At 48.0% G+C, this 16,640-nt stretch overlaps 1 protein-coding gene across 2 annotated transcripts; it reads left to right on the plus strand.

Annotated features, from left to right (window-relative positions):
• The first annotated feature begins 175 nt into the window (after nt 1-175).
• On the plus strand, nt 176-15,454 carry PIF1 (PIF1 5'-to-3' DNA helicase). Of its 2 annotated transcripts, none has more exons than XM_088447299.1 (13): nt 176-292; nt 2,218-2,788; nt 9,244-9,373; nt 9,809-9,934; nt 10,873-11,026; nt 11,115-11,229; nt 12,128-12,234; nt 13,738-13,877; nt 14,084-14,190; nt 14,651-14,738; nt 14,864-15,009; nt 15,089-15,280; nt 15,367-15,454. In XM_088447299.1, exons 2-13 carry the CDS (start codon nt 2,222-2,224, stop codon nt 15,403-15,405), a joined length of 1,911 nt encoding a protein of 636 aa, XP_088303425.1. In that variant the 5' UTR covers nt 176-292; nt 2,218-2,221; the 3' UTR covers nt 15,406-15,454. The 2 variants fall into 2 exon arrangements, with proteins under 2 accessions (XP_088303425.1, XP_088303426.1); XM_088447300.1 differs by lacking the exon at nt 176-292 and adding an exon at nt 322-465.
• The last annotated feature ends 1,186 nt before the right edge of the window (nt 15,455-16,640 follow it).

Here is a 16,640-nt window from a genome sequence, read left to right on the forward strand (position 1 = left end):
GATGGCCGGGGCAGCCTCCGGACGGGTCACGTGATAATAACAAGAGTCTGCTCTAACGGCTCTGCAGCCCTGTCGTCACTGCACGCCGATTGGCTGCTTCTTTAAAGGTCCTGCCGCTGGTTGGTCGGATTTCCAAGCCGGCAGATTTAAACTGTCACAGCGGCACTTTATTGTGTAATGTGTGCGATCTACGCCGCCGGTGCTGCTGCTGGATCTGCTAGTGGGATCGCAGGGGAGAAGGAGGACCCGAGCTACACTTTTACTCTCAGGGACCCGCTGCAGCAAGTGCGAGGTGAGCAGTGCAAGACGTGTAATGACGGCTCAGACTGGAAGATCTATGATGGACAGGTCTCCGGGCAAAGGACACATTATCTGTCTGGTGTCTGATCATCCCCTGCAGCCTCTCTGTTCTCTGCCAGTCTCACTTATTTTGTAATGTTCTGACACATCATATCTAATAGCACGGTATGTAAGCCTGATCTCTAATATAAGGGTTTGTAAGCCTGAGCTCTAATATAGGGGTTTGTAAGCCTGAGCGCTAATATAGGGGTATGTAAGCCTGAGATCTAATATAGGGGTATGCAAGCCTGAGATCTAATATAGGGGTATGTAAGCCTGATCTCTAATATAGGATTATGTAAGCCTGATCTCTAATATTGGGTTATGTAAGCCTGAGCTCTAATATTGGGTTATGTAAGCCTGATCTCTAATATAGGGGTATGTAAGCCTGATCTCTAATATAGGGGTATGTAAGCCTGATCTGATGAGTGATGTGTTAGTGAGGACAGGGTTGCATGTGACAGGGCAGTGACCTGATGTGAGGAGGGGAATTGAGGCAGGAGGAAGCTACAGGCTGAGAGTTATATAGTGGAAGGAGCAGGGTCACCAGCAGCACAGAGTATATCAGGAGATGAGGGATGTATTAATGAGGATAGGGCTGCATGTGACAGGGGCAGCTGCCCTGTCCCACTGATGAATGTAATTATATTTCTACATGCAAAAACGTTTATACTTGTTTCCTCTGGGTTCAATTCAATCTGGAGCGATTCCTGCGATGTAGTTTACACATCAGCCCCAATTACAGGGTATACGTTTAGGATGCCGGCGGCCGCAATACCGACCGCCGGCTTCCCGACTCCTCAATCCCGGCTAGGGTTAAATGATAGGCGTCTAAAATCTAGACGCCTGTCATTACCCCTACACCCGGGAGACCAGCACTCGGCATCCCGATCGAAGGGATGCCGGGCTCCGCGTGCGGACACCCACGGGGAAGGCGAGGGTTAGGTTTAGGGCTCCCGGGGAGGACAGGGTGAGGCACCCCCCCAGGAGGGTTAGGCTAGGGGAAGGGGGGGGTTAGGGTTAGGCACCCCCCTGGGGGACGTAGGCTTAGGCAGCGGGGAAAGGGGGGATTAAGGTTAGGCACTTGGGGGGGAGGTTAGGGTTAGGCACCCCTAAGGGAGGGTTAGGGGAGTAGGTTAGTTAGTACTTACCTGGGGACGATCGGGATTTCCAGTGCTGTCGGGCTGCCGGGATCTCTTCCTCCGTCGGCCTGACGCTGCTGGGATTCGAACTGCCGGCCCTGCGGCCGGCGGTATTACATACCGATTCCATTTACAGTATCCCCATAACTGCATATTTTAGTACATACACCTGTGTGGCTGCAAACTAAAATGTGCAATTTAAGGGTGAATTTGGTATGAATTTAGGGTGGCTTGCAATAGCACATCACAGGCATCACCCGCAATTCGCTCCCCATTGTGATGAGCCTTCGATGCAAAACTTTTAGTGAACAACCTACCGATCCATGTGTATTTGCAACCCTGATCACAGTCCGGACACTTGTACAATATGCTTCAATGTTACAACATTTCTATTCATACTTGTCTACTTGGAAACTAATGCAATCTGTGTACAAAGTAACATATTAGTAACTACATGTAACATTAAACAGCAGCCAGAGACTATTAATGAGCATTTTTTTTTTTTTTAAACTGTTTGAACCTTTATTTGAAAATGCAAAATGACCCATTATTATTCCCAGATTGCTCATTTGTACAGTAGATGCAAACCCTGTACAAGGTAATAGCTACTAAACTTTACTGACTTTTTAATTCTGATTGCAAATGTTGCTTTCTTGCTATGAAATGAATTTATAATGCCTCTCCAAGATAGACATTCTTTTAAATTATAATCTTGACTGACCAGATTGTTTTTCAGGAAGATGAATCTGGCTGATCACTTGTCTGCAGAGATTCAGAGCAGTGTCACAATCGAGTATCTCAACGCATCTGGACAGGCATTGAAGCGCAAAGTTATTCGTAACGCATTCACCACACTTGGACGCAATGAGTTCCGGGAGTTGGTGTTGAGGGTGAATGATGGGAAACTGTCTCAGAACCTTACTTTGAAGCAGATCAAGCTCTTCAACCGCTTCATCCAAGATGGAAAAAGCACAATTGTTCTTCAACCAGACAATGTCCAGCTGCTGATCTCCAACTGCCCCTCGGACAAGCTGAAGCACTTCATGAAGACCTTGATGATTAAGCATGAAGCTTGGAAGAGCGAAAAACCAGTTAATGAGCGGATGCGGCTGTTGTTGGGGCTTCCCCGGGTGTTTGAGACCATTAGCCCAGTGCAAAAGAAAGATGTGGCACAGGTGAATGAGATGCGTGCTAAATGCAACACCGAGACCCCCGTTAAGAGGAAAGGGCTTGGTCATAGTGGACCCAACGCAGCAAACAGATGTCAGCAGAAACGGGCAAGAACAGAGTCTTCGGAGAACAGTCTAGTAAGTGAAATTGCTCAATGTCCTCCAGGTGGACTCAAACAACTTGCAACATGTGGCATTAATGTGTTACTCGTGAGTAAACTGAGAATGTTGTAAAGGTAAAAATCAATCTAGTGGTAGTCCCAAACTAGCATAAGTGATGCGTTTCATGGTTTAATTAGATGAAGTTGTGGGTTATTTCTCAATGAAACGCGTCGGTGAGCTACTTTGGGATTTCCACTGAACCAGTGTTTCTACTTCAGGGTCCATAGGGGGTCCACAGGGTTGACCTTGGGGTATAGGTTGGGAACCAAATCCGGGCACCACGCAGTTAAAGCTTTTAGCTCCCAGGATGCACTTGGGTCCACTCTCCCTATAACCCCACCCCCAGCCAGAGGCACCTCAGTTTAAGTTGGTGCCCGGCCGGAATCGGGTCACCGTTTAGTGCAGTGGGGAGCTGATTAGCAGCCCCTAAGCTTTATTTTTTCTGAAGGACAGAGTTTTTTTATTTTTCCTTTGGATTCTTCAGAGCGGCAGCGTCAGACTGTCCATAGGACGTCTAAGCTGCCGCTCCGTCACCCCGCTGGCGCTGAGACGCCAGTACAGATCTGGGGATCTCAGCGGGACCCCAGAGTCTGTACTAGCCGGACTCTGCGGGCGCCCAGGACTGCTGCCGGATCCACGGGGAGCAGGTAAGGCGCGGGTCACCGCTTGCGGTGATCCGCGCATTTGAAATGCAGTCCTGTGCCTCCGGTCTCTGGGGACAGACCGGAGGCAGTGGCGGCGGGCCCCCCATACCCCGTGTGTCCACTAGACCACCAGGGACTTAGTGTTCGGTGCAGGGAGCCGGCATCCCGGGGGTTAATAGCCGGCCAGGGGAGACAGCCTTCCCTGTTACAGCGGCTCCTCCCCTCAGCTCAGCGCGCCTTTCAGTATCCATAGTCTGGCGTCGCTGAGCTGCTTCCTCCGCGGGCCACGCTTCTTCTGAGGTCTCCAGCGGCCATTTTCTCTGTAGTGCAGCAGAAATCTCTGGAGATGGCAGTTGGTCCTGTCCCCCTGCGTACCTCACCATCAGGTCAGTGTACACAGCGCTGTAGCCTTCCCAGACACTGAATCTGGGTAAGTTGCATGCAGTGTAATAGTGCAGTATATTATATGACATGTTTATGTATATATGTGTATATCTGCATGGTATGTGACTTATGCTAGTGCTGACTGTACTTTATTCTCTCACCTGTCAGTGTATATCTATCCCTTTCCTTATCTGCCCTAATACAACTGTACTTGGGGTGTTTCTGAGACCTCACATTTATATACTTGTTAATATTTGTGAGGTTTGTCACATACTGTTGCGTGCTGCACGTTGCCATATTTTGAGTGGAACTGTGTGTTGCATACGCTGAAAATGGGTCCCTGCAGCTAATTTTTAGTTTCAGTCAGGACCAGTATAGCGCTGCTTGATCACAAGGCTGGGTCAGATATGTCTGACCAGGAGATAGAGCGTTATACTGCACCCATTTTTACTATCCTGCAAGCCATGTGCTGCAGGTGTTAGTGCGGAGGATTTAACTCTTAAAGGGTTCTGTATGTGGCGTCATCGGGTGCCGGTCCCTTTCACGACCCCCTTGGGCGGTTTGTTTTCTCGGGATCCTCTTAATTGCGGATCGCCGGGCGGGCCCCATTGTTGTACCTCACTTGGGGTTACTTCACCATACTGCCCTTTTCATCTCAGGGTATCTCGCAGTTTCTTGCACTCTTCCCCTGTGACACAGACTACCGCTCCCTACAGGGGTTTTTTCGAGTATATGAATTCCCCCTGGTGCCACAATAGTCTGTCATGCCCCTTGCAGGGATTACCACAACAGCCACCCTGGGTGGAAGTCGTTTTTCTATGAAACGCAAATTGGCGTGGTGGACGCCCTGTGCTTACTTCCCACTTGGCTCTACCGTGAACTGGATACTGTTTTGGGCTCTTTCCCTCTTACACGGGGGGGAAGCCTATCTCAAGTATTTTTATCCCTGTTTTAGGGCTGGTAGCAGGTCCATTCTGGTTAGAGTGAATGTTGACCTGCACCTGTATCATACACCCTCAGTATTACGTGCCTTCTGGGTCCCTGTTGCTGACTAGTGGGTGGATCGCAGGGCGGGACTCTGGCTGTTGCCAGATATGAGGTATTACAACAGTGTTTGGTCTCCTGTCCCAAATTCCCTGAGGGTCATCATGAGCCCCTCCTGGGGTGGATGGGTGTGTTACTCGTCGGATTACAGACGTTACTACGCATCCCATTCCTGCGTGGTCGGATACTTCTGATCCGTAGGTGGTAACTCTTCCTGAAATCAGTATACTCGCTTTCAGGGGTTGTTACCCATCCTACCATGGCGATAGCATGGTTGGTTAATACTATTGCATACTGAGCTGATGTATTTGTAATGTTTTTCCCCTCCAACACGTCTGGGGTTCAAGTGTATTTGGTCGCTCACGTAATATATGCAGTTGTCATAGGTGGACATGCCTATATTGGATACCAGCTCCAAACTTTCAGAGTTCCGGCTGCGACGGTATCCTCCGTAATACCCTATGGCTGCGCTCTGGGAATGCAGAGGTGCAGATACCATCTATAGGGTATATCTGACCTTGACAGTGGCAGTACAAATTTCCCGCCGTCAGCTATGCTCACTACGGGGCCTCAGACTATTAAGTCTTTTTGTCCTCTGGGTCAGCCTAAAGGTCTGTTTCTTCATAGACTGTCGGCCTTTACAAGGGCCGACATATCCAGTTCCGAGCAGGCCAGGACTGCCAGCCGATCCTGCTTCTGAACCAACGGATATATCGTCAGCCTGACGAGACAGGCCTACCACTGGGAGATGGCGATTTCTCAGTTTGCTCGGTACTAGTGTCTAGTAGCCGCGGCTAAGTGGGTAGGAGGGTACGCCCTCTCTTTGCTCAGGCGGCCTATTTCCATGTGATGGTACGCAGGCCCTTATTCGGAACAGGGCCTTACAAATCCAGAAAGCTATACAGTTGTTGCGGTAAGCGGAGGGCCATCCCCACTTTCTCAGCGAGGGACTGGTTGTTCTGCTTTCTTTCTGGTGCGGTGGCTGAATGGTCCTCTTTGGCCTATTCTCTGTCTCAATTCCCCGAACCAGTTCCTAAAGCTACCTGGGTTCAGGAAGCAATCCCTATGCTCCATCATACTATGTTTGGAACCCGGGGACTTTATGGTATCACTGGATATACAGGACGCGTGCCTACGGGTACTTACAGAGACCTTACCTCAGCATGGACTGAGGTTTGCTGTATCACAGCACTTACAATTTTTCGGGCTCTGCCTGTTGGGACTGATCTCAGCCCCACAGGGGTTTACCAGCGTTTTGGATTTTCTGACAGTTCTTCTGTTCAGTATATCCCAATGCTCCTGTACCTGGATGGCCTCCTGCTCTTAGCAGGATCACCGGGGTACTTTACAGCCGGGTCTGGTTGACTGTGGGTTCTTCAGGGTGCAGACGTTTAATCAAGGGGAAAAAAGTCCTCCCTGCATCCCTCTCTGGGTATTCTTCACCTAGGAGCCCTGCTGGATTCTCAAAATCTGAGAATTCTTCTGGCTTAAGACGGCATCTCCACTCTTCCATTAGGAGTACATGGATGTCTGCGCAGTCGCCATATGTCTTTACACTCTGGGATGCATGGTCCACTATTCAGTGTCTGCCTTTGGAAGGGTGGAATGGGCTCAGTTCCATTCCAGGCCTTTCCATAATTGGCTTATCTCCAGATGGAACGAGTTTTTTCTGTCGGATCACTGTTCAAACGATGATGCTCTCCCCGGAGGCAAGTCTGTCCCTTTTCGGGTGACTATGGCCATCTCGTCCAGGGTATTCTTTGCTAAGGACAGTGTCTGGTTCGCATCCATTTCAGTGCAATTGGATGTCTGTCGATTCCACCCTGTCAATTAACTTGTTGGAACTTTAGCCTGTCTTGGGCTTCACTCTGGCATAGCCCTTGTTTCCAGGTGAACCTGAAAAAGTTCAGTCCGACAGGGTCAGAACAGTGGCTTCCTTTTTAGCAATACTGTTCGTTGGGTGGCAATGTCAGGTATGTCATACATTCGGGCATTGTCTGAGGGTCTCCTCCCGACCATCTCGACAGTGTTCATTTCGGGTGCTCTCCATTGGGAAGCGGGAGTCCTCAGCCGTTACGACGTGCATCCCGGGGACTAGTCTCTTCCCCAAGAGAGGTTTCATCTCCTGGTGAGCAGGGGGGGGGGCCCTCCTGAGATGACACTCATGGCCTTCTGACTCTATCACACTATGGTGTTACAGTCCAACTCTGGGGATTCTAAAGCAACCTTCAGTGACTCTTTGTCGGTGAAGGGGTTCTTCCAATTTGCGTACCTGTGTTCTCCAGTCTCCATTCTTCCTCGAGGGAAGTGTTTCAATAGAGACAGAGATGCTTTCCTGCTGGTGGCTCCTGATTGCCCCAGATGTCAGGGGTACTTGGTTTTTCGGAGTCTCTCCATCGATACTCCATTCCTGATGCTTCGCTACCCAGACCTGTTGTCTCAGGGTCCTGGGGTTTGCCTTGGACCTGGGTCGTTTGTCTTTGACTACGTCCCTATAGTGGTCTTACGGCTTCCATGGCTTTGTCATCGTTGGAATGATTGGAGCACATGGATCAGCTTTTGCTGGGACCTACCACAATCTGTGGCAGCCATAATTCTTATGGTATTATACCTATCAATACGATCCTCTGGTGTCCAGGATTTCCAGATTTTCTGGCATTCCTTCCGGCTGGCTTGGGTTTCTCCCTCGGCCTGGCCTTCCTGACAGTGCAGATCTCTACACTGTCAGTATGATTAAGATATGGAATTGCTCCACTCTGATATCCAGTTCATCCTTTGGAGTGTTTTCTGGATTATGCCTCCATTTGTCCTCCCTAGGGTCTCCTTGGGAGTTAGGAGTGGTTCTTCGTTAACTCCGGGGAAAGTTAATGGAACCGCTGGTTGTAATAGCCATTACATGGTCTATTGCTTTGGCTTTCTCTCTTTCTATCAGGGAGTTTATATCAACCAGGTGAGTGTCGGAATTGGGAGCGTTCTCATGTGGCTCCCTCTTCTGGAGGGCATCTTGTTAGGGTGTGAGTTGCTCTCACCCTGTGTTTCTTCTTAGTGATTTTCAGGTTCCATATTATTCTGGAACTTATGGTGCGGCCATTCAGTCCCCAGTCCTCTCGGCTGGTGTGGCCTCATTGACTGTGGTCCGGCCTCTGTGGATTTATGTGATCCATTCAAGTTCCTGACGGAAATCGGACTCCTTATTGGTGGTCTGAGATTTCTGGTTTTAACAGGAAAGGATGGCCGGCCTATGGCCATATGTTGGCTGGACGGCCTCGTATGTCTTCTTCAGGGGCCTACCCATGGGTAGGCCTTTCTGTTGTTGCTGCTTGTTTTTTTATTTTCTCGGGCTATGTAACCCTCGTGGGTGGCTCGCGGTGGCGCCTTGGCTGGTTTGCCTTGCTAGGTGGCCACCTGGTCTTCTGTCTACACCTTTTTAAGGTTCTAGGCATTGTTTTCCTTTGCCTCTCAGGATGCTTCCTTTTTGGCGGCGGATTCTCCTCTCAGCACAGGAGCGTCCCCTCCCTTGGTTGAACTGCTTTGGGACATCCCCAAGGTCAACCCTGTGGACCCCCTATGGACCCTGAAGTAGAAAACAAGAGATATGGTAAGAACTTACCTTTGTTATCTCTGTTTCTACGAAGTCCATAGGGTCCACAGGGCGCCCGCCCTGACGCACCTGGCTTCAAATGGGCTGTGTGACTGGTCACCGGTTTTCCGTCTCCCATTTCTGTGAGTATGGTTATCGAGTGTTCCAGTTTTCTCTCTCTTTTTTTCTCCTCCTCCGGCCTTTGGCTACTTACAAACTGAGGTGCCTCTGGCTGGGGGTGGGGTTATAGGGAGAGTGGACCCAAGTGCATCCTGGGAGCTAAAAGCTTTAACTGCGTGGTGCCCGGATTTGGTTCCCAACCTATACCCCAAGGTCAACCCTGTGGACCCTATGGACTTCGTAGAAACAGAGATAACAAAGGTAAGTTCTTACCATATCTCTTGTTTTAGAACATCCTCTGCTTACTCATGACCCATCATGCTTGAATGAACTAAACCCAACTCTTACCACCTTATGTCTGTCACTCTCTAGCACACCTGTTGGTTACAGCTTCATCAAATTGACCTCTTTGATCTAATCTGCCCGCCTCTCCCAAACATGCCCAATCCTAAATTTGGCAAGTGTACAGGTCTCTGATCTCAATGTGAAGTAGTACTAGGACATGTTTGTGGCTTTCACTCTCTTAAAACTGTGAATCAGCCTTATGTAAAATAGTTCAGTAAGCTTTTATGAAACTGGTAACTGTCTCTTGGGTGGGTGGATGCCACTGTGAGCAACCCTCTTCTGATTCCTGCGTAACCTCTCCTAACCTGGCTCAGATTTCAGAACTCCATCCCAGCAAAAAGCCGACTCTATCCATGCCCCGGCAAAGGCAACTCTCCACCGAACAGTCCATGGTCCTCAGCACCGTCCTCAGTGGTAGGAACGTGTTCTTCACAGGGAGTGCAGGTTGGTGGCGACGGAGTGAACTCTTAATTCACAGGTCTTAATAGTGTAACACTTGTTAGACTCAGCAAATTGGGTTTTTATTTTCTTATTGCAGAGACCAACTTAATGGCAACCAATGATTTTGACTGAACTGCTTTTCAGTGTGACCCAGTCTATTAACTTTTTGTTTATCAAGTTGACCTGCCAATAAACGGTGGCGGAAGCCATTTTGTAGGCTGGGCCAACATTCACAAGAATGTAGCCAATCCTCTTGCCAGAAACTAGTGACCTCACTAATGCATTCCCCAGTGATGTTATATAGGTTGCATTTTCATGAACATTGGCTCCACCTACAAAATGTCTGCCTCCATTGTATGTAGGGGACAGGGGCACTTTAAATGCTGCCTTATAGTGTGCGTTGTGTAAAATGTTAGTGCTTGGTTTCCTTCTCTCCAGGCACAGGGAAATCCTATTTGCTGAAGAGGATTATTGGCGCTCTGCCACCAAAAAGCACTTATGCCACAGCCAGTACTGGGGTGGCTGCCTGTCATATCGGTGGCACCACGTTGCACGCATTTGCAGGTAAGCAGCGGCTCTGTTCTTTTTTTTAATGGGGTTCTTGCATGCTTGAGTCCATATAGTTAAATCAAATTGACTGAGGTGCTAATTAAGTCACCTGTGCTCAAGCATGGATATCATAAAAAAATGGACTGTAATGGCGGAGTTTGGGAACCTCTGACATAAGACATTGGGCCTGATTCAGACCCGCTCGCGGGCGCACAGTGCTCGCAAGCGGGTAGATTTTCCCTCCCTGCGCATGCGCCGCCTCCGTCGCTCCAGGGCTCACTACAAGACGGGGCGGCTGTCAATGTTGATTGACAGCTCGCCCCGTTTTGTAGTCGGGGCGGTTGTACAACCGCAGGGTCTCACCGCAAGCCGATGGTCACGATAATCGTGACCATCGCCAGGCCGCTCGCACAAGCTGTGGGTGGTCACCCACAGCTGTGCGATCGGCCTGGAGGCCGGAAAAAAAAAAACGCCCTGATTCAGCGCGAGCACTCGCAAACAGTGAGTGCCTTTGAATCAGGCCCATTGTTCAGAAGTACCGGAAAGTCCCTGCCCTTTCCATGACCTGAGCATAGGTGGCGCTCTCTTATTGTAGTCTATAGATGATATTCTGTTTACGCTCCATAAAAGCCGACCTGTGCTATGAGCTGGCCAGACACGAGGTAATTTATCACTTTTGGTCTGAGCACTGTACTGCAGAATCTCTTTCCAATCTAGAAAGACACGTGATTGGAGGAAAACCTCTGCGGGGCTGTTTGTGCAGTAGAGAGTAGGCTGCACACCCTGGAAGATACTGCAGTAACAGCCAAGCCTGAAAATACACTGCTAGCGTTCTAGGGTTAATATGCAGATGTTGCCAGAAAATGGCACAAATGTTCTGATCAAACTTTTGTATGGAGGCTGCTAAACGGTCTCCTGAGTTTCTAGAACCGTATATTGGTACTATGTTTCAGGTATCGGTTCGGGGAAGGCACCACTGCAGCAGTGTATTGAAATGGCGCAGAGGCCAGGAGTGCGTAAGCACTGGGTAAGCTGCCGACACTTAATCATCGATGAGATCTCCATGGTGGAATGTGAACTCTTCGACAAGTTGGAGGCTGTTGCCAGGTATCCTGTCTGGACTGTGTGTGGAGGTCAGATGCGGTACACCGAGCGGTTGTCGCTGACTGTTTACTGGTAACGATATCTCTTGCAGGGCGGTACGTGGCCGGGATGAACCCTTCGGGGGGATCCAGCTTATTGTCTGCGGAGACTTCCTCCAGCTTCCACCAGTGACTCAGGCTTCAAGCCAGACCAAGTTCTGCTTCCAGGTAGGAACCAGTATGAGTTGCACAGAGCAGTCTGAGTATTTACAGCAGGGATGGGGAACCTCAGGCTCGGGGTCCGTATAAGGCCCCCGGAATCATTTGGTCTGGCCCTCTGAGCTTTCTTCTGCTAGCCTCATCTGGCTAGCAGGGTGCCTACGATGGCACCCTGCAGCCAGAATTTATGCAGCAGTGCCGCCTGGAGCGTCCTTTGTGTTCTTCAGATGGTCACACTGCTGCCCTTACAGCTCCCCGGAGCATCTACAGGATGCTCCGGGCATTGCTGTAATCACTGGCGATTGTGGCCCCAGCCCCCGTGTGACGTCATACTGAGGGGGTGTGACCTGCATCGGGCCCGCAAATAATGTTATATATATCAAAATGGCCCTCGGCAGAAAAAAGGTTCCCAACCCCTGATTTACAGCAAGAGGCCGCTTATGTCCTATGGGCTGGTGAGGTGAAGGTGAGATGAACATGGGCGGTAGGGGGATTTGTTTCATTGGCTCATGGTGTATTGCTCTGTAATCAGTACGGTGAATAGCAATTCAGGGATCATTGATCCCTATAAAGAATCAACTATTACTCAATTAGAATAAATCCTGTGTAGGTCAGTTTTCCTGTGTTGAACCTTTATATTAGCGGCATCCTGATGGTTTATATTCACATAGACCAATGATCCCTATTTTTTGTTTTTCTGTATGCATCAAACAAAGTTGCGATGTTCAACTTCTATACTCTTTTTCACTGCTTGATACATCTCCCCCTTAATCCCCGCTGAAAAAAACCATATTGAAATTTTTAGATGTCGATTTAATAAAGAACTGTGGTCTCCGAGTGATTTTCCTGCTGTTATATCCATTTTCTCAATGCGATTCTGACTTGTCCGGCTTTGTGCTCCATGCAGGCAAGAAGCTGGAGGAAATGCATCCATCTGAACATGGAGCTAATGGAAGTAAGGAGACAGACGGATAAGAAGTTCATTTCCCTGTTGCAAGCGATTCGTCTGGGCAGGTACAAATTTTCCCCATGTAGTGATTACATAACACTGAGCGGAGATGGAGGCTCCTCTGTAATACGTACAGCGCTGATCCAAAAGGCTTCTCCTGGTTTATTGCAGATAATTACGTTTCTAGGTCCCTCCTGTCACCATCTGGACTCAATGGCCAGTCTCTGATCCTCCTGAGGACGGTAGTACTATACCTCTGTACAATCTTCTCGGGCTAATTTTACTAGGCTACGCTCTTCAAAGCTGCCAGGTCTTTGGACGCTGGATTTAAAGGAGCCATTATATCTAATAGAAAACACACCTTTTGTTGGTATAGAATTTAATTGTCCATTTTAAATCCAATGTCCGAAGAAGAATCCCAAGCTGGTCATGGTTTCAGAATTTCTTTAATCTGCTGAATCTGTAATTATTCCACCTATTTCCCCAGTCAATTATCCTGAAAACCTGACCTATTGGGAGTACTTGAGGGCCGGAGTTGAAAACCCTAAAATATCCTGTATTTGTGATAAAAGTAGTAACTTTACAGGGTCAAATCTGTATACGGATGGAAGATCTACAGTGTCTAGATAGACAGTCCATAGGTCGTCACTAGATGGTCTGCAGGTCGAAAGGTCCACAGGGTCTAAATGTTGACAGTTAAAAAGTTGACACGGACTTAGGCCGACAGGGTTAAATGGTCGACACGGTCAAAAGGTAGACCCAGAAAAGGTCGATGCATGGTTTTTCACGATTTTTAGGGTTAAGGACTTGGAAGAGGGTTGACCTTTTAACTGTGGACCTTTGACCCTGTCAACCTATTGACTATCTAGCTATACACTAGTGATATTTTCTACCACACCCGGTCAGATTCTGCAGCATAAAATGAATCATGTGTTGAAATTCTAGACATTAATACATGTATTTGGACATTTAGGAAAACGTACAAATGTCGGCTGGTGTTGCCTATTGCAAATATGGCGTTTGCATTCATTTTAAACTGTATTAACCCACACATATTCTGCAGCGAATTACAGAGCCTATTTGGCCATTTACATCTGTCCCTGCTCCAGTGGAGCTTACAATCTATATTCCCTACCACATGTACACACACATACACACTAGGGTTAAATTTTGTCGAGAGCCAATTAACCTACCAGTATATATTTTTTGGATTGTGGGAGCATCCAAAGGAAACCCATGAAGAGAACATACAAACTCCACACAGTTAGGGCAGTGGTGGAAATTAAACCTAAGACCTCAGTGCTGTGAGGCCATAATGCCGACCATACTGCCGAACAACATCATGAATACCACCAGTTTTGTCTTTGTGCACACACAGAACTGTTCCACCTATTGTCCAGTTATGGACCCATGCATTTGTCATCACTGAATCACTCACTGTACTGTAAAAACTGACAAGTCACACAAATAAAATTGCACCAATGATTTGAATAATAAACCAGAATAAATCCACCAGACCCCGTGGTAGGTCCCATTTAATATACTGTAATATATTTGCCCCCCACCAGATGCACGGAAGAGGTCACCAGACAGCTACTTCTGACCGGGAACCACAAAATTGAGCGGGATGGGATCCTGGCGACCCGGCTGTGCACGCACAAGGATGATGTAGACCTGACCAATGAGCGCCGGTTACAGCAACTGCCAGGTACTGTACCAATAGGCTAAATCATGGCTGGTGGTTGAGTTGACACTAATTTTCTTTAAATGGGGCCACTGTGTTCTCTGCTGTTGGCGGTACCCGGCTAAAGCAGAGTCTGGCTTTTATCACTAAATGCCAGATGTTGAGTGGGCAGAAGAGAGGGCAGACACTGATATTGATGGGTTAATGCAAATAATTTGACTTTTGTACAGGAGAAAGTCAAACGTACGACGCCCTGGACAGTGACCCCATGCTGGTGAAGACCATGAACATGCAGTGCCCGGTTGGGCAGCAGATTCAGCTTAAGAAAGGTGCTCAGGTAAGAAAGGGAAGATGTAGGGAAAGCAAGTTCTGAAATTCTGGATCAAACTAGGCCCCACCCTCCCCCCAACACTGTGTTCTTACCCCGTCTACATGCACTGGTCACCTACGCCCTCTGAAGGCAGACATTATGTGGACAAAACTATGTTCCTAATGATAAATAACCCTTATTAGCGAATCTGGACTAAACAATCGCAGCCAGTCGGATGCTTGCTTTCATGGTCAATTTTGCACTAGACCGATTCAAACTAATTGTCTATTGGTTGCTGTAGTTTTTTTTTTTTTTTTTTGTGCAGATTTGCAACTCTTGGCAATGTTGGTAAATGACCATCACTTTAAAAAGAACTAGAGATATATTGTGGTATTAAACAAATCTTCCTGTACCAGCTTCACACGACTACTCTGTACTGTTGGGAGATCCTGCTCTTTAGTCTAACTATGTCCATGGCTTCCTGCAGGTTATGCTGGCCAAAAATCTGGATGTAGCTCGGGGTTTGGTCAATGGAGCGCGAGGAGTTGTCATCGGGTTTGAGGGAACAGAAAAAGGTCAGTCTAACCATCTGACCTCCGGGGTGTTCCCCAATGTTTTACAGTATAGACTGATCAATGGTTTCCAGACTTTCTAGTAAGTCTGTTCTTGTCTCACACTCCATTCATACTCTTGTATTCAGCTTTGCCCAAAGTGCGTTTCCTATGTGGGGCCACGGAGGTAATGAAGATGGAACGTTGGGTCATAAAAGGTCATGGCGGAATCTATCTGAGCCGGCAGCAGTTACCACTCAAGCTAGCGTGGGCCATTTCCATACACAAGAGCCAGGTAAATCCACGTTTCCTATATAAATGTGCTGTAGTTAATAAATAAAATAAAAAGTACTCAAAGCCTTGCTCCTGCGCAGGGGATGACCTTGGACTGTGTGGAGATCTCTTTATCGCGTGTGTTTGAAAGTGGACAGGCCTATGTTGCGCTCTCCAGGGCTCGCAGTCTTGAAGGCCTCAGAGTGATGGATTTTGATCCTAAAGCGGTCAACGCCAATCCCTATGTTCTTCAATTCTATGCCAGGCTCAAGAAAGAGAGAGCTCTACAGCAGGTAAGATACACCCTCCCCTGCCTTCCCCCAACACTGAGTCTGCTGAAGGGGATGTCTGTAACTTTCTTTTTTCCTTCCTCCTCTAGACCTGCCTTGACCCTTTCCTGGTGGACAAGGAGAATTGATGTCCAAATGCTGTATGTCTCTTTAGCTGTTTACTGTGTAAATATTAGTGTACAGAACAAATTTTTAATTTTTAATAAAGATTTTTTAAGAACTTTTTATTTTTAGTGCACTGATGTGTAGTCTTTAAAACGCTCATACCAAATCTACACGGGGATTAAATTCACCATCACGTTTTAATACATTTTTTTTTTTTTTCTTTTTAAACAAATAAAAATGTATTGTTTTTAAAAATCGGGCACTGATCTATTGGATCATTGATAATCGGGCTATTGCGACCATTGTGGCTCTACATTAGGGATGGATTCCTCTGTGATTACAGTCAATAGGACAAATTCATCTATGATGACCCATCTATTGTTTGCTCCTTGCGGTGGCTACCACTGCAGGGTGTGGACTAATCTGCACCAGGGGTGGAGCTTAGTGGGCTGCTGGGAGCCGAGGTTAAGCTCCATTATGTTAGGAACTAATGATAGTCTTTTTTTTTTTTTCTGGTTCCTGATCTGCCATCGATCTCAAAACCATTAGATCTCTGCCATTGATGGCAAAACCATCAGTGGGGACAGGCTTTCCTGGCGGCTGCTTCTCTCTGCAGCCATCAGGTATACATAGTTGGGTGGGGGGGGGGGGGAGAGAGAGAGAGCTTGCTTCCGCGGTGGCTGCTCCTCTCTGCAGCCTCTGGATTACATCAGTGGAGACGGGCTTTCGCGGCTGCTGCACAATTGCAGCTGCTGGGAGGGGGTTGCCCGAGCCCTGCTGGCCACAGGGATCCAGGACACCTGGGTGCAGATGGACCGCGTATTTCTGACCGTATTAGATGCGACCATGTCAGGGAAAGAGCGGTCTGGTATGGTTGCATCTGATGCCACCATACCAGGCAAGTAGTTAATGATATTTTTTATTTTTTTCTTTCTTTTATAAATGTGTTATAGTCAGACGAATCAAAGTTTGAGGTGTTTGGATCACACAGAAGAACATTTTTGAGACGCAGACCAAGTGAAAAGATGCTGGAAGAGTGCCTGACGCCATCTGTCAAGCATGGTGGAGGTAATGTTGATGGTCTGGGGCTGCTTTGGTGCTGGTAAAGTGGGTGATTTGTACAAGGTAAAAGGGATTTGGAATAGGGATTTGGCATAAGGAAGGCTATCACTCTGTTTTGCAACGCCATGCCATACCGTGTGGACAGCGCTTATTGGCACCTATTTCCTCCTCCAACAGGACCATGACCCAAAGCACA

The sequence above is a fragment of the Taudactylus pleione genome, unplaced genomic scaffold, assembly GCF_031769625.1.
Source record: "Taudactylus pleione unplaced genomic scaffold, aTauple2 ptg000428l, whole genome shotgun sequence".
Taxonomy (NCBI): domain Eukaryota; kingdom Metazoa; phylum Chordata; class Amphibia; order Anura; family Myobatrachidae; genus Taudactylus; species Taudactylus pleione.